This window comes from Oncorhynchus masou, chromosome 24 (assembly GCF_036934945.1).
Source record: "Oncorhynchus masou masou isolate Uvic2021 chromosome 24, UVic_Omas_1.1, whole genome shotgun sequence".
In the NCBI taxonomy this organism is placed as follows: Eukaryota; Metazoa; Chordata; class Actinopteri; order Salmoniformes; family Salmonidae; genus Oncorhynchus; species Oncorhynchus masou.
The window spans coordinates 9,614,735-9,639,125 of NC_088235.1; the positions used below are offsets into that span (position 1 = coordinate 9,614,735).

At 42.5% G+C, this 24,391-nt stretch overlaps 1 protein-coding gene across 1 annotated transcript in view; it reads left to right on the forward strand.

The window, feature by feature from the left end:
* Positions 1-24,391, forward strand: part of LOC135513383 (dedicator of cytokinesis protein 1-like) — a 1,066,221-nt gene that overhangs the window by 688,163 nt on the left and 353,667 nt on the right. The window contains 2 exon segments of the mRNA XM_064936309.1: positions 5,638-5,746; positions 11,150-11,220. Coding sequence (XP_064792381.1) covers positions 5,638-5,746; positions 11,150-11,220 — 180 coding nt within the window.

The following is a 24,391-nucleotide window of genomic DNA, read 5'->3' on the forward strand; positions in this document are numbered from 1 at the left end:
AGTCCAGATTCCTCCATACTAACTGTTACAGACCAGATTCCTCCATACTAACTGTTACAGTCCAGATTCCTCCATACTAACTGTTACAGTCCAGATTCCTCCATACTAACTGTTACAGTCCAGATTCCTCCATACTAACTGTTACAGTCCAGATTCCTCCATACTAACTGTTACAGTCCAGATTCCTCCATACTAACTGTTACAGTCCAGATTCCTCCATACAAACTGTTACAGTCCAGATTCTGCCTCCATACTAACTGTTACAGTCCAGATTCTGCCTCCATACTAACTGTTACAGTCCAGATTCCTCCATACTAACTGTTACAGTCCAGATTCCTCCATACTAACTGTTACAGTCCAGATTCCTCCATACTAACTGTTACAGTCCAGATTCCTCCATACTAACTGTTACAGTCCAGATTCCTCCATACTAACTGTTACTGTCCAGATTCCTCCATACTAACTGTTACAGTCCAGATTCCTCCATACTAACTGTTACAGTCCAGTTTCCTCCATACTGTCGTGTCTTTGGCATCATTAAAAGTGAAGACTGGTATTTAATCAAATCAATTCTCTGTAATTATTATTACGTGATTACACTAATCATGTAAATGTAATTAACTAGGAAGTCGGGGCACCAAGGAAAATATTCAGATTACAAATGTATAATTTTCCTAATTATAACTCTTCAGATATTTGAATATCTGATCAGTTAGTATTTAAATTAATGAATTATTCTTTACCTCGCGTTAGTCTCATTCCAAACGTCGTAAATTGTTGGTTATCTGCACGAACCCAGTGTTCACTATGAGTCATCCATAAACCAATTGTCTTAATCATTTATTTACAGTCACAGAAATGCATAAACAAACAAACAGTAGATCTGGTTACAGTGAAATGATGAGGTTCCCTGGTGGGCGTAACCGATATGACGGCTTGGTGGACAAAGGGAAGTGGGTGTGGACGACTGGGAAGTGGGTGTGGACGACTGGGAAGTGGGTGTGGACGACTGGGAAGTGGGTGTGGACGACTGGGAAGTGGGTGTGGACGACTGGGAAGTGGGTGTGGACGACTGGGAAGTGGGTGTGGACGACTGGGAAGTGGGTGTGGACAAAGGGAAGTGGGTGTGGACAAAGGGAAGTGGGTGTGGACGACTGGGAAGTGGGTGTGGACGACTGGGAAGTGGGTGTGGACGACTGGGAAGTGGGTGTGGACGACTGGGAAGTGGGTGTGGACGACTGGGAAGTGGGTGTGGACGACTGGGAAGTGGGTGTGGACGACTGGGAAGTGGGTGTGGACAAAGGGAAGTGGGTGTGGACAAAGGGAAGTGGGTGTGGACAAAGGGAAGTGGGTGTGGACTGGGAAAGAGCGGGAAAGACAAGAGTCACTACACACAGTTGATAATTATAATAATTCAAATGCTAATCCTTTGTACATGATACTTCAGAGTTTTTCATGGTTAGAATGGATACTTCAGAGTCTATCATGGTTAGAATGGATATATTAGAATAGAATGGTACCCAGAGTACCAATCAGAAATGTTCTCATAGAATATATGTTTCGGCGGTTGTCGGTCGTCACATCCCAGGATGACATAATTTCTAGCTGCAGACTAGTAATTAGTGTCTAAGATTTGCTCTTATTCTGTAGGGATCGACAGTCTCAGAGTTGAACCATTTCCCGCTGTGTAGCCAATGCTCGACGTAATATGGTTAGGATATGGTTAGGTTGGTAACCAGTTTAGAACAGCAATAAGGCACCTCGGGGGTTTGTGATATATGGGCCAATATACCACGGCTAAGGAATATATCCAGGACCTCCGCATGGCGTCATGGGTAAGAACAGCCCTTAGCCGTGGTGGCGTCATGGGTAAGAACAGCCCTTAGCCGTGGTGGCGTCATGGGTAAGAACAGCCCTTAGCCGTGGTGGCGTCATGGGTAAGAACAGCCCTTAGCCGTGGTGGCGTCATGGGTAAGAACAGCCCTTAGCCGTGGTGGCGTCATGGGTAAGAACAGCCCTTAGCCGTGGTGGCGTCATGGGTAAGAACAGCCCTTAGCCGTGGTGGCGTCATGGGTAAGAACAGCCCTTAGCCGTGGTGGCGTCATGGGTAAGAACAGCCCTTAGCCGTGGTGGCGTCATGGGTAAGAACAGCCCTTAGCCGTGGTGGCGTCATGGGTAAGAACAGCCAGTAGCCGTGGTGGCGTCATGGGTAAGAACAGCCAGTAGCCGTGGTGGCGTCATGGGTAAGAACAGCCCTTAGCCGTGGTGGCGTCATGGGTAAGAACAGCCAGTAGCCGTGGTGGCGTCATGGGTAAGAACAGCCCTTAGCCGTGGTGGCGTCATGGGTAAGAGCAGCCCTTAGCCGTGGTGGCGTCATGGGTAAGAGCAGCCCTTAGCCGTGGTGGCGTCATGGGTAAGAGCAGCCCTTAGCCGTGGTGGCGTCATGGGTAAGAACAGCCCTTATAGCCGTGGTGGCGTCATGGGTAAGAACAGCCCTTAGCCGTGGTGGCGTCATGGGTAAGAACAGCCCTTAGCCGTGGTGGCGTCATGGGTAAGAACAGCCCTTAGCCGTGGTGGCGTCATGGGTAAGAACAGCCCTGAGCCGTGGTGGCGTCATGGGTAAGAACAGCCCTGAGCCGTGGTGGCGTCATGGGTAAGAACAGCCCTGAGCCGTGGTGGCGTCATGGGTAAGAACAGCCCTTAGCCGTGGTGGCGTCATGGGTAATAACAGCCCTTAGCCGTGGTGGCGTCATGGTAAGAACAGCCCTTAGCCGTGGTGGCGTCATGGGTAAGAACAGCCCTTAGCCGTGGTGGCGTCATGGGTAAGAACAGCCCTTAGCCGTGGTGGCGTCATGGGTAAGAACAGCCCTTAGCCGTGGTGGCGTCAGGGTAAGAACAGCCCTTAGCCGTGGTGGCGTCATGGGGTAAGAACAGCCCTTAGCCGTAGCCGTGGTGAACAGCGTCATGGGTAAGAACAGCCCTTAGCCGTGGTGGCGTCATGGGTAAGAACAGCCCTTAGCCGTGGTGGCGTCATGGGTAAGAACAGCCCTTAGCCGTGGTGGCGTCATGGGTAAGAACAGCCCTTAGCCGTGGTGGCGTCATGGGTAAGAACAGCCCTTAGCCGTGGTGGCGTCATGGGTAAGAACAGCCCTTAGCCGTGCTGGCGTCATGGGTAAGAACAGCCCTTAGCCGTGGTGGCGTCATGGGTAAGAACAGCCCTTAGCCGTGGTTGCGTCATGGGTAAGAACAGCCCTTAGCCGTGGTTGCGTCATGGGTAAGAACAGCCCTTAGCCGTGGTATAATGGCCATATACCACACCTCGTCTGGCCTGATTCCTTCATTATAAAACGTTTACAAAGCCTTGTACCTGGCGATCGCATCAATAAATCACAGTACATGAACTGTTCCTCCCCCTGCGTGAACTATTCCAGATGAATATGCTAATTAATTAATTAATATAAGTCTTTTGGTTTGCCAGGACTTGCTGTTCTTCCCCCTGCGTGAACTATTCCAGATGAATATGCTAATGAATGAATTAATATAAGTCTTTTGGTTTGCCAGGACTTGCTGTTCTTCCCCCTGCGTAAAGTATTCCAGATGAATATGCTAATGAATGAATTAATATAAGTCTTTTGGTTTGCCAGGACTTGTTGTTCTTCCCCCTGCGTAAAGTATTCCAGATGAATATGCTAATGAATGAATTAATATAAGTCTTTTGGTTTGCCAGGACTTGCTGTCCTTCCCCCTGCGTAAAGTATTCCAGATGAATATGCTAATTAATTAATATAAGTCTTTTGGTTTGCCAGGACTGTTGTTCTTCCCCCTGCGTGAACTATTCTAAATGAATATGCTAATGAATGAATTAATATAAGTCTTTTGGTTTGCCAGGACTTGCTGTTCTTCCCCCTGCGTGAACTATTCCAGATGAATATGCTAATGAATTAATTAATATATGTCTTTTGGTTTGCCAGGACTTGCTGTTCTTCCCCCTGCGTAAAGTATTCCAGATGAATATGCTAATTAATTAATATAGTCTTTTGGTTTGCCAGGACTTGCTGTTCTTCCCCCTGCGTAAAGTATTCCAGATGAATATGCTAATTAATTAATAAAGTCTTTTGGTTTGCCAGGACTGTTGTTTTCCCTGCTTTTGGCTCTAGAAGCAGACAGGCTGGAGAAGCTTGTTTTAGATGCTAACGATGATCAGCTATGATCAAGGTATTTTGGTCTTGTTTGGTATTTGCATGGAGAACCCATGCAAAGCCTGCAGTCAGTGGGCCCTGGTTTGATGGGTTGAGATCTGTGATATAACAATGACAGAGAAGTGGCCTACTGGCATCCGGCTACAGGGGGCCTGTTTACATCTCTGTGTGAGCTAACAGCAGGTCTCTGTGTGTGGAGGGACTTCTAGAAAGGTCTCTAAATCATCTGTTTTAATTTCTCCTCTCCTCCCTTTCTCTCTCCACTCCTCTTTCTCCCACTCTCTTCCTCATTCTCTCCTACCACCCCTCTCTCCTCTTATCCCTCTTCCCTCCATCTCTTCTCTCCCTCCATCCCTCTCTTCTCTCCCTCCATCCCTCTCTTCTCTCCCTCCATCCCTCTCTCCTCTCCCTCTTTCCCTCTTTCCCTCTTTCCCTCTCTCCCTCTCTCCCTCTCTCCCTCTTTCCCTCTTTCCCTCTTTCCCTCTTTCCCTCTTTCCCTCTTTCCCTCTCTCCCTCCATCCATCTCTCCTCTTCTCCCTCCTACCTCCCTCTGTCCATCCATCCATCTCTCCTAACTCCCTCCCTCCGTCCGTCCAACCCATCTCTCCTCTCCCTCCATCCATCTCTCCTCTCCCTCCATCCATCCCTCCTCTTCTCCTTCCTACCTCCCTCCATCCATCCATATCTCCTCTCCTCTATCCATCTCTCCTCACTCCCCATCCATCTCTCATCTCCCTCCATCCGTCTCTCCTCTTCTCCCTCCTAACTCCCTCCGTCCGTCCATCCATCTCTCCTCTTCTCTCTCCTAACTCCCTCCATCCATCCATCCATCTCTCCTCTCCCACCATCCATCTCTCCTCTCCCTCTATCCATCCATCTCTCCCTCCATCCATCTCTCCTCTTCACCCTCCTAACTCCCTCCATCCATCCATCCATCTCTCCTCTCCCACCATCCATCTCTCCTCTCCCACCATCCATCTCTCCTCTCCCACCATCCATCTCTCCTCTCCCACCATCCATCTCTCCTCTCTCCCCATCCATCTCTACTCTCCCTCCATCCATCTCTCCTCTTCTCCCTCCTAACTCCCTCCGTCCATCCATACATCTCTCCACTTCCTCCCTCCCTCCATCCATCCGTCTCTCCTCTTCTCCCTCCTAACTCCCTCCATCCATCCATCCATCTATCTCTCCTCTCCCACCATCCATCTCTCCTCTCCCACCATCCATCTCCTCTCTCCCCATCCATCTCTCCTCTCTCCCCATCAATCTCTCCTCTCTCCCCATCAATCTCTCCTCTCCCTCCATCCATCTCTCCTCTTCTCCCTCCTAACTCCCTCCGTCCATCCATACATCTCTCCACTTCCTCCCTCTCTCCATCCATACATCTCTCCTCTTCTTCCTCCCTCCCTCCATCCATCCATCTCTCCTCTCTCCCCAGACTGTATGAGAACAAAGGAGAAGCAGACTTCATGGAGTCCTTGAGGAATCTCTTCACTTCCTTCAATGACATGATGAACATCAACTCTGAGAACACAGGCATGGTGAAGGTAGGACATCAATCATATAGTCTGGCTCTGCTTCAGAGTGATGCCTTTTGTGTTTCCATGTTATTCTATGCATTCTCCCTGTGTATATCAGTCTCTAGTTCCCATCTCATGTCCACTATGTGTCTATAGTAGAGGTCGACCAATTATGATTTTTCAACCCCGATACCGATTATTGAATTTTTTTTATTTTTTATATATATATAATTTTTTTTTTTTTTTTTTTTAAATATATATTTTAAAAATATATATATATATATATTTTTAAAATATATATATTTTTAAAATATATATATATATTTTTTAAAATATATATATTTTTAAAATATATATTTAATAATAATTTGTAATAATGACAATTACAACAATACTGAATGAACAATGAACACTTTTATTTTAACATAATATAATACATAAATAAAATCTATTTAGTCTCAAATAAATAATGAAACATGTTCAATTTGGTTTAAATAATGCAAAAAGTTCTGGAGAAGAAAGTAAAAGTGCAATATGTGCCATGTAAGACGGCTAACTTTTCAGTTCCTTGCTCAGAACATGAGAACATATGAAAGCTGGTGGTTCCTTTCAACATGAGTCTTCAATATTCCCAGGTGAAAAGTTTTAGGTTGTAGTTATTATAGGGATTATAGGACTATTTCTCTCTATACCATTTGTATGTCATATACCTTTCACTATTGGATGTTCTAATAGGCACTTTAGTATTGCCAGCCTAATCTTAGGAGTTGATAGGGTTGAAGTCATAACAGCTCTGTGCATCAAGCATTGCTAAGAGCTGCTGGCAAACGCAGTAAAGTTTGAATGAATGCTTAACGAGCCTGCTGCTGCCTCAGTCAGACTGCTCTATAAAATCATATACCTAATTATAACATAATGACACAGAACTACGAGCCTTGGGTCATTAATATGGTCAATTTCCGGAAACTATCATTTTGAAAATAAAACATCTATCCTTTCAGTGAAATACGGAACCATTTCGTATTTTATCTAACGGGTGGCATCCTTAAGTCCATATATTCCTGTTACATTGCACAACCTTCAATGTTATGTCATAATTACGTAAAATTCTGGCAAATTAGTTGGCAACGAGCCAGTTGGCCCAAACTGTTGCATATACCCTGACTCTGCGTGCAATGAACGCAAGAGAAGTGACACAATTTCACCTGGTTAATATTGCCTGCTAACATGAATTTCTTTGAAATAAATATACAGGTTTAAAAATATATACATCTGTGTATTGATTTTAAGATGTTTATGGTACATTCGTGCAACGGTTGTGCTTTTTTCGCAAATGCGTTTTTGTAAAAATCATCCCCCGTTTGGCGAAGTTGAAGTAGGCTGTGATTCGATGATAAATTAACGGGCACCGCATTGATTATATGCAACGCAGGACAAGCTGGTTAACCTAGTAATATCATCAACCACTAGTTAACTAGTGATTATGTGAAGATTGATTTGTTTTTTATAAGATGGAAATTTAATGCTAGCTAGCAACTTAAATTGGCAATAATCGGCCATAATCGGCGTCCAAAAAGGCTGATTACTGATTGTCATGAAAACTTGAATTCGTCCCTAATTAATCGGTCCATATGTATCATGCTCTCCTAGGGGTAAAGGACAATATACAGAGCCTGTCAAAAGTTTGGACACATCTACTCATTCAAGGGTTTTTCTATATTTTTATAGTATGTTTTACAATGTAGAATAATAGTGAAGACATCAAAACTATGAAATAGCACACATGGAATCATGGAGTAACTAAAAAAAAGTGTTTAAACAAAAATATTTTTGAATTTAGATTCTTCAAAGTAGTTCATATTCAAGCACTCTCTGAACAGTTGATGTTGAGATGTGTCTGTTACTTTAACTCTGAAGCAGATTTTCAAAATATGCTTTTGACCATAGCAATTAACTAATTTGTGTAAGAGTATGCTAAGCTAGCTTAGCATTTTGAGTAGCATTTAGCACGCAACATTTTCTCAAAAACCAGATAACCAAATAAATAAAATCATTTACCTTTGAAGAGCTTCGGATGTTTTCAATGAGGAGACTCTCAGTTACATAGCAAATGTCCAGTTTTTCCTGAAAGCATCTTTGTGTAGGAGAAATCGCTCCGTTTTGTACATCACATTTGGCTACCGAAACGAACCGAAAATTCAGTCACCAACAACGTCAAACTTTTTCCGAATTAACTCCATAATATCGACCGAAACATGGCAAACGTTGTTTGGAATCAATCCTCAAGGTGTTTTTTCACATATCTCTTCATTGATATATCGTTAGTGGAAGCATGCTTTCTTCTCTGAATTCCATGGAAAAATACTTGCAGCTGAGTTTTGCGCACCAATTTCGGCGCAGGACACCGGGCGGACACCTGGTAAATGTGGTCTCTTATGGTCAATCTTCCAATGATATGCCTACAAATACGTCACAATGCTGCAGACACCTTGGGGAAACGACAGAAAGGGCAGACTCATTCCTCTCGCATTCACAGCCATATAAGGAGACAATGGAAAACGGAGCCTCAAAAATCCTGCTCATTTCCTGGATGCCGTCTCATCTTGGTTTTGCCTGTAGCTCACGTTCTAGGGCACGCACAGAGAATATCTTTGCAGTTCTGGACACGTCAGAGTGTTTTCTTTCCAAAGCTACCAATTATATGCATAGTCGAGCATCTTTTTGTGACAAAATATTGCGCTTAAAACGGGCACGTCTTTTTATCCAAAAATGATATAGCGCCCCTAGAGTTTCAAGAGGTTAATGGAAATGCATTCCAGGTGACTACCTCATGAAGCTGGTTGAGAGAATGCCAAGAGTGTGCAAAGCTGTCATCAAGGCAAAGGGTGGCTATTTGAAATATACAATATATGTATAATTAACACGTTTTTGGTTACTACATGATTCCATATGTGTTATTTCATAGTATTCACTTATTATTCTACAATGCAGAAAATAGTTTAAAAAATAAAATTCAAATAAAAAAATATGGAATTAGTAGGTGTGTCCAGACTTTTGACTGGTACTGAATCTCCTATTGTTGTCTGTGTGTTGTTCCCCTCTGTGTTCATTGTCTTTCTGAATAGATCTCTCCATGTGCCTCCCTCCCCTCTGTGTTCATATGTATTTCTTCTGCAACTGTTATCTATGTCTGTGTTCTCTCTCTGACCTGTTCTGTGTCCCGACGCATCTCTCTCGCTCTCTCTGCTCTCTCTTGTGCTCTCTATCACACTCTCTCTCTTGTGCTCTCTATCACACTCTCTCTCTTGTGCTCTCTATCACACTCTCTCTCTTGTGCTCTCTATCACACTCTCTCTCGTGCTCTCTATCACACGCTCTCTCTTGTGCTCTCTATCACACGCTCTCTCTTGTGCTCTCTCTCACACTCTCTCTCTCTTGTGCTCTCTCTCACACTCTCTCTCTCTTGTGCTCTCTCTCACACTCTCTCTCTCTTGTGCTCTCTCTCACACTCTCTCTCTCTTGTGCTCTCTCTCACACTCTCTCTCTTGCGCTCTCTGACCTGTTCTGTGTCCCGGGGCATCGCTCTCTCTGACCTGGCCTGTTCTGTGTCCCGGGGCATCTCTCTCTCTGACCTGGCCTGTTCTGTGTCCCGGGGCATCTCTCTCTCTGACCTGGCCTGTTCTGTGTCCCGGGGCATCTCTCTCTCTGACCTGGCCTGTTCTGTGTCCCGGGGCATCGCTCTCTCTGACATGGCCTGTTCTGTGTCCCGGGGCATCTCTGCGTTCCTCCTCTTTAGCTCCTCCTCAAGGTATTTTCTGATATCCCTCCCTCCCTCCCTCCTTTAACTAGGCCTTTTGGAAGTCTTGTAACAGAGTTGAATTGTTGCGCCGTTAGAAGTGCCCCTTTTTATAATCTGTTTGTTAATCAGAAATAGAGGGTTTCCATATAGGAGACTGTTAATCCTCTTCAACTATTCAACTCCCCTCCCCCTCCCTCCCTCCCTCCCTCCCTCCCTCCCTCCCTCCCTCCCTCCCTCCCTCCCTCCCTCCCTCCCTCCCTCCCTCCCTCCCTCCCTCCCTCCCTCCCTCCCTCCCTCCCTCCCTCCCTCCCTCCCTCCCTCCCTCCCTCCCTCCCTCTCCCCTCCCTCTCTCCCTCCCTACCGTTAGACTGTTAATCCTCTTCAACAGTGGCCATGTCCCCAATGTTACCTTATTTCCTGTTTGCTTATGGGCCCCGGTCAAAAGTATAGCGCTATGGTCATTAGTACATAATGACTGATGGCTCTAGACAAGCATAATGACTGATGGCTCTAGACAAGCATAATGACTCTCGACAAGCATAATGACTCTCGACAAGCATAATGACTCTCAACAAGCATAACGACTGATGGCTCTAGACAAGCATAACGACTGATGGCTCTCGACAAGCATAACGACTGATGGCTCTCGACAAGCATAACGACTGATGGCTCTAGACAAGCATAACGACTGATGGCTCTAGACAAGCATAACGACTGATGGCTCGAGACAAGCATAACGACTGATGGCTCGAGACAAGCATAACGACTGAGGGCTCTAGACAAGCATAACGACTGATGGCTCGAGACAAGCATAACGACTGATGGCTCGAGACAAGCATAACGACTGATGGCTCTAGACAAGCATAACGACTGATGGCTCGAGACAAGCATAACGACTGATGGCTCTAGACAAGCATAACGACTGATGGCTCTAGACAAGCATAACGACTGATGGCTCTAGACAAGCATAACGACTGATGGCTCTAGACAAGCATAACGACTGATGGCTCTAGACAAGCATAACGACTGATGGCTCTAGACAAGCATAACGACTGATGGCTCTAGACAAGCATAACGACTGATGGCTCTAGACAAGCATAACGACTGATGGCTCTAGACAAGCATAACGACTGATGGCTCGAGACAAGCATAACGACTGATGGCTCGAGACAAGCATAACGACTGATGGCTCGAGACAAGCATAACGACTGATGGCTCGAGACAAGCATAACGACTGATGGCTCGAGACAAGCATAACGACTGATGGCTCGAGACAAGCATAACGACTGATGGCTCTAGACAAGCATAACGACTGATGGCTCTAGACAAGCATAACGACTGATGGCTCGAGACAAGCATAACGACTGATGGCTCTAGACAAGCATAACGACTGATGGCTCTAGACAAGCATAACGACTGATGGCTCTAGACAAGCATAACGACTGATGGCTCTAGACAAGCATAACGACTGATGGCTCGAGACAAGCATAACGACACATCCTGTCATACAAAATATTGTGATATTGTAGTTAACATTTTCAACATTCTAGTGAGTGCCAGGGCTGTTACCCAGTTGGTCATCTAATCACCTTTAAGATCAGGGATAATCCTAATCGTTTTGTTTTGTCCAGGGTGCAGCGTTGAGATACGTCCCCACCATCGTGAACGACGTCAAACTGGTCTTCGATCCCAAGGAGCTCAGGTAGGTTTTCATCAGGGAAACTGCTGTCTCGTTGCGAATATGTTTTAGCACATCTGGTTGTGTACACTATACACTCGTGCTTTCACACTGTAGATAACACACTTCTACAAGGCCATAACAGAGATGAGATTTACCTCTTATTCCCTCCACTGGCTGGGACTCCTATTAGACCAGTACTGTAGTGTCATTATCTGTGACTTCTGAATACTGTAGTATCATTATCTGTGACTCCTGAATACTGTAGTATCATTATCTGTGACTCCTGAATACTGTAGTATCATTATCTGTGACTCCTGAATACTGTAGTGCCATTATCTGTGACTCCTGAATACTGTAGTCATTATCTGTGACTCCTGAATACTGTAGTGTCATTATCTGTGACTCCTGTTAGACCTGTACTGCAATGTCATTATCTGTGACTCCTGAATACTGTAATGTCATTATCTGTGACTCCTGAATACTGTAGTCATTATCTGTGACTCCTGCATACTGTAGTGTCATTATCTGTGACTCCTGTTAGACCTGTACTGCAATGTCATTATCTGTGACTCCTGAATACTGTAATGTCATTATCTGTGACTCCTGAATACTGTAGTGTCATTATCTGTGACTCCTGTTAGACCTGTACTGCAATGTCATTATCTGTGACTCCTGAATACTGTAATGTCATTATCTGTGACTCCTGAATACTGTCGTGTCATTATCTGTGACTCCTGAATACTTTAATGTCATTATCTGTGACTCCTGTTAGACTATACTGGAGTGTCATTATCTGTGACTCCTGAATACTGTAGTGTCATTATCTGTGACTCCTGAATACTTTAATGTCATTATCTGTGACTCCTGTTCGACTGTACTGTAGTGTCATTATCTGTGACTCCTGAATACTGCAGTGTCATTATCTGTGACTCCTGCATACTGTAGTATCATTATCTGTGACTCCTGACTACTGTAGTATCATTATCTGTGACTCCTGACTACTGTAGTATCATTATCTGTGACTCCTGAATACTGCAGTGTCATTATCTGTGACTCCTGCATACTGTAGTATCATTATCTGTGACTCCTGACTACTGTAGTATCATTATCTGTGACTCCTGACTACTGTAGTATCATTATCTGTGACTCCTGCATACTGTAGTATCATTATCTGTGACTCCTGACTACTGTAGTATCATTATCTGTGACTCCTGAATACTGTAGTCATTATCTGTGACTCCTGAATACTGTAGTCATTATCTGTGACTCCTGTTCGACTGTACTGTAGTGTCATTATCTGTACATGTAAGGATGCCAGAAGCTAAGGAAGAGGTGCAGGAGTGCATCTGAAAAAGCTTTGAGTTACAAAGTCAATCTAAGAAATGAAGACACGTGTAAATGATTTGACTGATTAAGGTAAAACGCCCTGACATGGAAGAGAGAGACTAAAGAGCCTTGCTCAGTGGGTTTGTCTCGTCAGTAATCGTCTCTTTGAAATGACATTCCGTGTTTTAGAGATTGTCTTCCCTTTATTTTTCCGTGGCGATAACCTTTAACAGTTGGTTTGGATTAAAGAACTGATTTGATGGTGTGGCTTGTGCAGTGTGAGTGGTCACACGTCGTTATCCTCGAGCTACTTACCTTTAGGCTCTGTGCTTCTCACACACACACACACACACACACACACACACACACACACACACACACACACACACACACACACACACACACACACACACACACACACACCACACCACTTAGCATTCACCAGCTGTACCATGTGGGTTGGTTATATATAGTCCCGGTTGCCTTGGGAACGTGGAACTGCTGCTTCACCAACAGTGCAGCGGTTAATCTGACCTGCCATGAATGTTATATCATTGTATTGATTTAATTTGACAAAGTAACATTTTAATTAGAAAAGCTTTTATAAATGACAGGGTGCACATCAAGGTTTTGGCAATATATCAACAGATCACTAGATCAATAGATCAATAGATCACTAGATCAGTATATCAATGTTTCACTAGATCAATATATCAATGTTTCACTAGATCAATGTTCCACTAGATCAATATATCACTAGATCAATATATCACTAGATCACTAGATCAATATATCACTAGATCACTAGATCAATATATCAATGTTTCACTAAATCAATGTTTCACTAGATCAATGTTTAATAGGACACTAGATTAATAGATCACTGGACACTAGATTAATATGACACTAGATTAATAGATCACTGGACACTAGATTAATAGGACACTAGATTAATAGATCACTGGACACTAGATTAATAGATCACTAGATTAATAGATCACTAGGACACTATATTACTAGATTAAAAGATCACTAGATTACTAGATTAATAGATCACTAGATTAATTGATCACTAGGACACTAGATTACTAGATTAATATATCACTAGGACACTATATTACTAGATTAATAGATCACTAGATTAATATATCACTAGAATAATAGATTACACGATTAATAGATCACTAGGACACTAGATTAATAGATCACTAGGACAAAAGATTAATAGATCACTAGATTACTAGATCACTAGATTAATATATTACTAGATCACCAGGACACTAGATCAATAGATTAATGTATCACTAGATTAATATATCTCTCAATCACTTGGACACTAGATTAATAGATCACTAGATTAATAGATCACTAGATTGATAGATCACTAGGACACTAGATTAATAGATCACTAGGACACTATATTAATAGATCACTAGGACACTAGATTAATAGATCACTAGGACACTAGATTAATAGATCACTAGGACACTAGATTAATAGATCACTAGGACACTAGATTAATAGATCACTAGGACACTAGATTAGTAGATCACTAGGACACTAGATCACAAGATTACTAGATTAATATATCACTAGGACACTAGATTAATAGATCACTAGATTCATAGATTACTAGATCACTAGTTTAATAGATCACTAGGACACTAGATTAATAGATCACTAGGACACTAGATTACTAGATTAATATATCACTAGGACACTATATTACTAGATTAATAGATCACTCGATTAATAGATTACAAGATTAATAGATCACTAGGACACTAGATTAATAGATCACTAGGACAAAAGATTAATAGATCACTAGATTACTAGATCACTAGATTAATATATTACGAGATCACTAGATTAATATATTACGAGATCACTAGATCAATAGATTAATGTATCACTAGATTAATAGATCACTCGATCACTATGACACTAGATTACTAGATCACTAGATTAATAGATCACTCGGCCACAATGTTAATAGATCACTAGATTAATAGATTAATATATCACTAGGACACTAGATTAATATATCACTAGATCACTAGGACACTAGATTAATGGATCACTAGGACAAAAAATTAATAGATCCCTAGATTACTAGATTAATAGATCACTAGGACACTAGATTAATAGATCACTAGATTAATAGATCACTAGGATACTATTAATAGATCACTAGATTAATATATTACTAGATCACTAGATTAATAGATCACTAGGACACTAGATTAATAGATCACTAGGACACTAGATTAATAGATCACTAGGACACTAGATTAATGGATCACTAGATTAATAGATCACTAGGACACTAGATCACAAGATTAATATATTCATAGATCACTAGGACACTAGATTAGATTAATAGATCACAAGATTAATAGATTACTAGATCACTAGATTAATATATCACTAGATTAATAGATCACTAGGACACTAGATTAATAAATCACTAGGACACTAGATTAATAGATCACTAGATTAATAGATCACTAGGACACTAGATTAATAGATCACTAGGACACCAGATTAATAGATAACTAGGACACTAGATTAATAGATCACTAGGACACTAGATTAATAGATCACTAGGACACTAGATTAATAGATCACTAAGACACTAGATTGATAGATAACTAGGACACTATATTAATAGATCACTAGATCACAAGATTACTAGGACACTAGATCGCAAGATTACTAGATTTATATATCACTAGGACACTAGATCACAAGATTACTAGATTTTTATATCACTAGGACAATAGATTAATAGATCACTAGATTAATAGATTACCAGATCACTAGATTAATAGATCACTAGGACACTAGATTAATAGATCATTAGGACACTAGATTAATAGATCACTAGGACACTAGATTAATAGATCACTAGGACACTAGATTAATAGATCACTAGGACACTAGATTAATAGATCACTAGGACACTAGATTAATAGATCACTAGGACACTAGATTAATAGGACACTAGATTAATATATCACTAGGACACTAGATTAATAGATCACTAGGACACTAGATTAATAGGACACTAGATTAATAGATCACTAGGACACTAGATTAATAGATCACTAGATCACTCCATATATTACTAGACTACTAGATTAATAGATCACTAGATTCATAGATCACTAGGACACTAGATTAACCGGACACTAGATTAATATATCACTAGGACACTAGATTAATAGATCACTAGGACACTAGATTAATAGATCACTAAATCACTCCATATATTACTAGACTACTAGATTAATAGATCACTAGGACACTAGATTAATAGATCACTAGGACACTAGATTAATAGGACACTAATATATCACTAGGACACTAGATTAATAGATCACTAGGACACTAGATTAATAGATCACTAGGACACTAGATTGATAGATCACTAGGACGCTAGATTAATAGATCACTAGGACACTAGATTAATAGATCACTAGGACACTAGATTAATAGATCACTAGGACACTAGATTAATAGATCACTACATCACTCCATATATTACCTGACTACTAGATTAATATATTACTAGATCACTCCATATATTACTAGACTACTAGATTAATAGATCACTAGATCACTCCATATATTACTAGACTACTAGATTAATAGATCACTAGATCACTCCATATATTACTAGACTACTAGATTAATAGATCACTAGATCACTCCATATATTACTAGACTACTAGATTAATAGATCACTAGATCACTCCATATATTACTAGACTACTAGATTAATAGATCACTAGATCACTCCATATATTACTAGACTACTAGATTAATAGATCACTAGATCACTCCATATATTACTAGACTACTAGATTAATAGATCACTAGATCACTCCATATATTACTAGACTACTAGATTAATAGATCACTAGATCACTCCAGTTTTACAGACTAGCTGATGTAATATTGGAACATAAGGGTCTGTTTTTGTTAGACATCCATGGGTTTAGTTTGAAGCGTCTACCTGAGATGTTCGTCCTTATTCACTAGCGTCCTGTTCTACATTCATGAAGCTGAGCTGTTCAACTGCTCACGCAGAACAAATTCTAGCCTACGTTGACTGAATGTTCAATATGTTGTTCTGACGCTATGTGTTTTGGGCCCAGCATACAGTAAGTGACATGCAGAACTGTGGCTGGGCCCAAATTGGGTCCTGAGCAAATTACTGCACTACAGAGGGAATAGGGTGCCCGCTGTACTGCACTATATAGGGAATATGGTGCCTGCTGTACTGCACTATATAGGGAATATGGTGCCTGCTGTACTGCACTACAGAGGGAATAGGGTGGCCGCTGTACTGCACTACAGAGGGAATGGGGTGCCCGCTGTACTGCACTACAGAGGGAATGGGGTGCCCGCTGTACTGCACTACAGAGGGAATGGGGTGCCCGCTGTACTGCACTACAGAGGGAATGGGGTGCCCGCTGTACTGCACTACAGAGGGAATATGGTGCCCGCTGTACTGCACTACAGAGGGAATATGGTGCCCGCTGTACTGCACTACAGAGGGAATACGGTGCCTGCTGTACTGCACTACAGAGGGAATAGGGTGCACGTTGGGAAGGGTCATGTGACCAGACAGGTCTGTATTAGTGAAGGGTCATGTGACCAGACAGGTCTGTATTAGTGAAGGGTCATGTGACCAGACATGTCTGTATTAGTGAAGGGTCATGTGACCAGACATGTCTGTATTAGTGAAGGGTCATGTGACCAGACAGGTCTGTATTAGTGAAGGGTCATGTGACCAGACAGGTCTGTATTAGTGAAGGGTCATGTGACCAGACAGGTCTGTATTAGTGAAGGGTCATGTGACCAGACATGTCTGTATTAGTGAAGGGTCATGTGACCAGACAGGTCTGTATTAGTGAAGGGTCATGTGACCAGACAGGTCTGTATTAGGGAAGTGACTTTGGGACATTGTCCTGTCTAAACTCTGTACTGGAAGGATATGACATTTTGTCCATAATGCCTTGCGGTTAAGGGTATGCTGTCCCTCTGAAATGGTTTCTACATTTTAAAGGGGATGTTCCCGAGGAACACATCACAGTGGTTATTGTGCTATTGACAAAGCTCATCTCAATGTACAGCATTCCACAGACATCACTATCTGACCACCTCTCTACCCAGACAGACTGTCTAGTCACTATCTGACCACCTCTCTACCCAGACAGACTGGCTCGTCACTATCTGACCACCTCTCTACCCAGACAGACTGGCTAGTCACTATCTGACCACCTCTCTACCCAGACAGACTGTCTAGTCACTATCTGACCACCTCTCTACCCAGACAGACTGGCTAGTCACTATCTGACCACCTCTCTACCCAGACAGACTGTCTAGTCACTATCTGACCACCTCTCTACCCAGACAGACTGTCTAGTCACTATCTGACCACCTCTCTACCCAGACAGACTGGCTCGTCACTATCTGACCACCTCTCTACCCAGACAGACTGTCTAGTCACTATCTGACCACCTCTCTACCCAGACAGACTGGCTAGTCACTATCTGACCACCTCTCTACCCAGACAGACTGGCTCATCACTATCTGACCACCTCTCTACCCAGACAGACTGGCTCATCACTATCTGACCACCTCTCTACCCAGACAGACTGGCTAGTCACTATCTGACCACCTCTCTACCCAGACAGACTGGCTAGTCACTATCCGACCACCTCTCTACCCAGACAGACTGGCTAGTCACTATCTGACCAAGTTGCACAGTCGGAAGCCCCGCCTAATTCTAGAATTGTATTTTAAAACTAACCTTTAGCCACACTGCTAACCTCATGCCTAACCTTTAGCCACACTGCTAACCTCATGCCTAACCTTAGCCACACTGCTAACCTCATGCCTAACCTTTAGCCACACTGCTAACCTCATGCCTAACCTTAGCCACACTGCTAACCTCATGCCTAACCTTAGCCACACTGCTAACCTCATGCCTAACCTTTAGCCACACTGCTAACCTCATGCCGAACCTTTAGCCACACTGCTAACCTCATGCCTAACCTTTAGCCACACTGCTAACCTCATGCCTAACCTTAGCCACACTGCTAACCTCATGCCTAACCTTAGCCACACTGCTAACCTCATGCCTAACCTTTAGCCACACTGCTAACCTCATGCCGAACCTTTAGCCACACTGCTAACCTCATGCCTAACCTTAGCCACACTGCTAACCTCATGCCTAACCTTTAGCCACACTGCTAACCTCATGCCGAACCTTTAGCCACACTGCTAACCTCATGCCTAACCTTAGCCACACTGCTAACCTCATGCCTAACCTTAAATTAAGACCGTTTTTGATAAATCATTACATTATAGCCCATTTTGATTTTGCAGCTTGGCCATATAGTGGGAACTGCCAGACTGGGCCTGATGGGAGAAGTCATTATAAACAGGAAACTCTCTCTCTCGGTTGTGGTTAGAGGGGATTGTTCAGAGTGACATTCGTTATAGATTGGATGTTTCGGCGGTTGTCGTTCTTCGAGTTCAATGATACCGAATTCCAAGCTGCAGGCTAGTAATTAATATCAAAGTCTTGTTCTCATTCTGACAGTATCGATAGTCTAAGAGTTTAACCACGTGGTATGGTTAAAAGATTCAGCAATGGTCTTACAACCTTTGTACTCCCGTGATTGAGAGAAACATGGTCTGCAACCTTTAGCAATCTCGTAATTGAGGTAAGCTCGGTCTGCTGATAATTTCTCAAAGTTGGGTTTTATTCGAAGTGGCAGAAGAGGGCTGTTCCAGGATGTCTTACCCTAACTGGGCTCAGGGGCGGTCCAGGATGTCTGATCCTAACTGGGCTCAGGGGCGGTCCTCCGATTTAGTTCAAATCAAAATAGAATTGTGTTTTTCTTCATTAAACAGTCCACAATCATATTATACAAACAGTATCATACTCACTCATTCATCTTACACAACAATTAGATGTAAACCTCATATCTGAGGCTATTATATAAACAGCGTTATGGTAATGTGGCCACACCGTCTCCCATGAGCTTCCCCGAGTTGTGACAAACGGACCAGTTCGTAGCTGGATTCTTCAACCATCTTCTATATTTTCTCTGGAACATGAAATTTGTTCGTACGTCAAGTTCTGTGAGGTGGAAGGATTTCCTTTGTTCTTCATGAAAAACTACTCTCTATAACTGTGTGTCCATGAGGTCTTCTCAGGAATTTACGACCTCTGACCACAGCAGCCAAGTTGAAGGAGGCAAGGGGGAGGCAGGGAGAGGGGGATGGGGTTGCTATACCCAAAGAGGCCAATGTCATGACACCTCCCTCCCTCCTCTTCTCCTCTCCTCCTCTCCTCCCTTCCTCCTCTTCTATCCTCCTCTTCTATCCTCCTCTTCTATCCACCTCTCCTCCCTCCCTCCTCTTCTATCCACCTCTCCTCCCTCCCTCCTCTTCTATCCTCCTCTCCTCCCTCCCTCCCTCCCTCCCTCCTCTTCTATCCTCCTCCCTCCCTCCCTCCCTCCCTCCCTCCCTCCCTCCCTCCCTCCCTCCCTCCCTCCCTCCCTCCCTCCCTCCCTCCCTCCCTCCCTCCCTCCCTCCCTCCCTCCCTCCCTCCCTCCCTCCCTCCCTCCCTCCTCTTCTATCCTCCTCTCCTCCCTTCCTCCTCTTCTATCCTCCCTTCCTCCTCTTCTATCCTCCCTTCCTCCTCTTCTCCCTCCCTCCCTCCCTCCCTCCCTCCCTCCCTCCCTCCCTCCCTCCCTCCCTCCCTCCCTCCCTCCCTCCCTCCCTCCCTCCCTCCCTCCCTCCCCCTCCCTTCCTCCCTCTCCTCCCTTCCTCCTCTTCTATCCTCCCTCCTCTTCTACCCTCCCTCCCCTCCCTCCCTCCCTCCCTCCCTCCCTCCCTCCCTCCCTCCCTCCCTCCCTCCCTCCCTCCCTCCCTCCCTCCCTCCCTCCCTCCCTCCTCTTCTATCCTCCACTCCCTCCCTCCCTCCCTCCTCTTCTATCCTCCTCTTCTACCTCCCTCCCCCCGCCCTCCCTCCCTCCCTCTCCTCCCTCCCCTCCCTCCCTCCATCCTCTTCTCCCTCCCTCCCCCTCCATCCTCTTCTCCCTCCCTCCCTCCCTCCCCCTCCCTCCCTCCTCTTCTCCTCTCCATCCTCTTCTCCCCTGGTCTCCTGTTCCCCACGGTGTCCAGTCTTAAAGCCAGAAAACACCTGAATACAAAGTTGAAACAGTGTCATTTTCCCCACCTGCTGTGTCCCTGGCTTCTTTTCTAATCACAGATTACAGTGTTCTGCTGGCCTTTCTGTGTAGCTGTGCTCTCTACTTTCCACCCATCTCCCGTTTCCTGTCACTTGCCAGCGCCGGCAGGGCAGAGCTGTTCTATCAGAGCTGAAGGAAAGGAAGGTGGAGGGCCAAGCTTTCTGCTTTTCTTCCGCACCGACAGAAGAGCAGGGGATTAGTTGCTCCAGTTGTCAACACAAACCTGGCTGAGGAGAAGAGAGGGATGAATTGAGGCCACGCTGAGAATGTTTCATCCCTTGCCAAACGCTTGGCTCCAACGGCAGCAAGCAGAACTTCAGTACCCATCCTCTAGCGAAGGAGACACCCCCTCATCCCTCATCCCATGAATGTGCTTTCCTCAAGAGAACATTTTCCTCAAAGGATATATTGCCTACAAAATACGGTCAATTCAATGTCCATGTTGTTAACAGGATGTAGTTGTATGTAATACCCATGTTGTTAACAGGATGTAGTTCTGTGTAATACCCATGTTGTTAACATGATGTAGTTCTATGTAATATCCATGTTGTTAACATGATGTAGTTCTATGTAATATCCATGTTGTTAACATGATGTAGTTGTATGTAATACCATGTTGTTAACAGGATGTAGTTGTATATAATACCCATGTTGTTAACATGATGTAGTTCTATGTAATACCCATGTTGTTAACATGATGTAGTTGTATGTAATACCCATGTTGTTAACAGGATGTAGTTGTATGTAATACCCATGTTGTTAACAGGATGTAGTTCTATGTAATACCCATGTTGTTAACAGGATGTAGTTCTATGTAATACCCATGTTGTTAACATGTGTTCTATGTAATACCCATGTTGTTAACATGTGTTCTATGTAATACCCATGTTGTTAACAGGATGTAGTTGTATGTAATACCCATGTTGTTAACAGGATGTAGTTCTATGTAATACCCATGTTGTTAACATGATGTAGTTGTGTTCTATGTAATACCCATGTTGTTAGCAGGATGTAGTTGTATGTAATACCCATGTTGTTAACATGATGTAGTTCTATGTAATACCCATGTTGTTAGCAGGATGTAGTTGTATGTAATACCCATGTTGTTAACATGATGTAGTTCTATGTAATACCCATGTTGTTAACAGGATGTAGTTCTATGTAATACCCATGTTGTTAGCAGGATGTAGTTGTATGTAATACCCATGTTGTTAACAGGATGTAGTTCTATGTAATACCCATGTTGTTAACAGGATGTAGTTGTATGTAATACCCATGTTGTTAGCAGGATGTAGTTGTATGTAATACCCATGTTGTTAACATGATGTAGTTCTATGTAATACCCATGTTGTTAACAGGATGTAGTTGTATGTAATATCCATGTTGTTAACAGGATGTAGTTGTATGTAATACCCATGTTGTTAACAGGATGTAGTTGTATGTAATACCCATGTTGTTAACAGGATGTAGTTGTATGTAATATCCATGTTGTTAACAGGATGTAGTTGTATGTAATACCCATGTTGTTAACAGGATGTAGTTGTATGTAATACCCATGTTGTTAACATGTGTTCTATGTAATACCCATGTTGTTAACATGATGTAGTTCTATGTAATACCCATGTTGTTAACAGGATGTAGTTGTATGTAATATCCATGTTGTTAACAGGATGTAGTTGTATGTAATACCCATGTTGTTAACAGGATGTAGTTGTATGTAATACCCATGTTGTTAACATGATGTAGTTCTATGTAATACCCATGTTGTTAACAGGATGTAGTTGTATGTAATACCCATGTTGTTAACAGGATGTAGTTGTATGTAATACCCATGTTGTTAACATGATGTAGTTCTATGTAATACCCATGTTGTTAACAGGATGTAGTTCTATGTAATACCCATGTTGTTAACAGGATGTAGTTGTATGTAATACCCATGTTGTTAACAGGATGTAGTTCTATGTAATACCCATGTTGTTAACAGGATGTAGTTGTATGTAATACCCATGTTGTTAACAGGATGTAGTTGTGTTCTATGTAATACCCATGTTGTTAGCAGGATGTAGTTGTGTTCTATGTAATACCCATGTTGTTAGCAGGATGTAGTTGTATGTAATACCCATGTTGTTAACAGGATGTAGTTCTATGTAATACCCATGTTGTTAACAGGATGTAGTTGTATGTAATACCCATGTTGTTAACAGGATGTAGTTCTATGTAATACCCATGTTGTTAACAGGATGTAGTTCTATGTAATACCCATGTTGTTAACATGATGTAGTTGTATGTAATACCCATGTTGTTAACAGGATGTAGTTCTATGTAATACCCATGTTGTTAGCAGGATGTAGTTCTATGTAATACCCATGTTGTTAACAGGATGTAGTTCTATGTAATACCCATGTTGTTAACATGATGTAGTTCTATGTAATACCCATGTTGTTAACAGGATGTAGTTGTGTTCTATGTAATACCCATGTTGTTAACAGGATATAGTTGTGTTCTATGTAACACCCATGTTGTTAACAGGATGTAGTTCTATGTAATACCCATGTTGTTAACAGGATGTAGTTCTATGTAATCCCCATGTTGTTAACATGATGTAGTTGTATGTAATACCCATGTTGTTAACAGGATGTAGTTCTATGTAATCCCCATGTTGTTAACAGGATGTAGTTGTATGTAATACCCATGTTGTTAACAGGATGTAGTTCTATGTAATACCCATGTTAGCAGGATGTAGTTCTATGTAATCCCCATGTTGTTAACAGGATATAGTTGTGTTCTATGTAATACCCATGTTGTTAACATGATGTAGTTCTATGTAATACCCATGTTGTTAACAGGATGTAGTTCTATGTAATACCCATGTTGTTAACAGGATGTAGTTGTGTTCTATGTAATATCCATGTTGTTAACATGATGTAGTTGTATGTAATACCCATGTTGTTAACAGGATGTAGTTCTATGTAATACCCATGTTGTTAACAGGATGTAGTTCTATGTAATACCCATGTTGTTAACATGATGTAGTTCTGTGTAATACCCATGTTGTTAACAGGATGTAGTTGTATGTAATATCCATGTTGTTAACAGGATGTAGTTGTATGTAATACCCATGTTGTTAGCAGGATGTAGTTCTATGTAATACCCATGTTGTTAACAGGATGTAGTTCTATGTAATACCCATGTAGTTAACAGGATGTAGTTGTATGTAATACCCATGTTGTTAACATGATGTAGTTGTGTTCTATGTAATACCCATGTTGTTAACATGATGTAGTTCTATGTAATGTCCATGTTGTTAACAGGATGTAGTTGTATGTAATACCCATGTTGTTAACAGGATGTAGTTCTATGTAATACCCATGTTGTTAACAGGATGTAGTTCTATGTAATACCCATGTTGTTAACAGGATGTAGTTCTATGTAATACCCATGTTGTTAACAGGATGTAGTTGTGTTCTATGTAATACCCATGTTGTTAGCAGGATGTAGTTGTATGTAATACCCATGTTGTTAACAGGATGTAGTTGTGTTCTATGTAATACCCATGTTGTTAACAGGATGTAGTTCTATGTAATACCCAT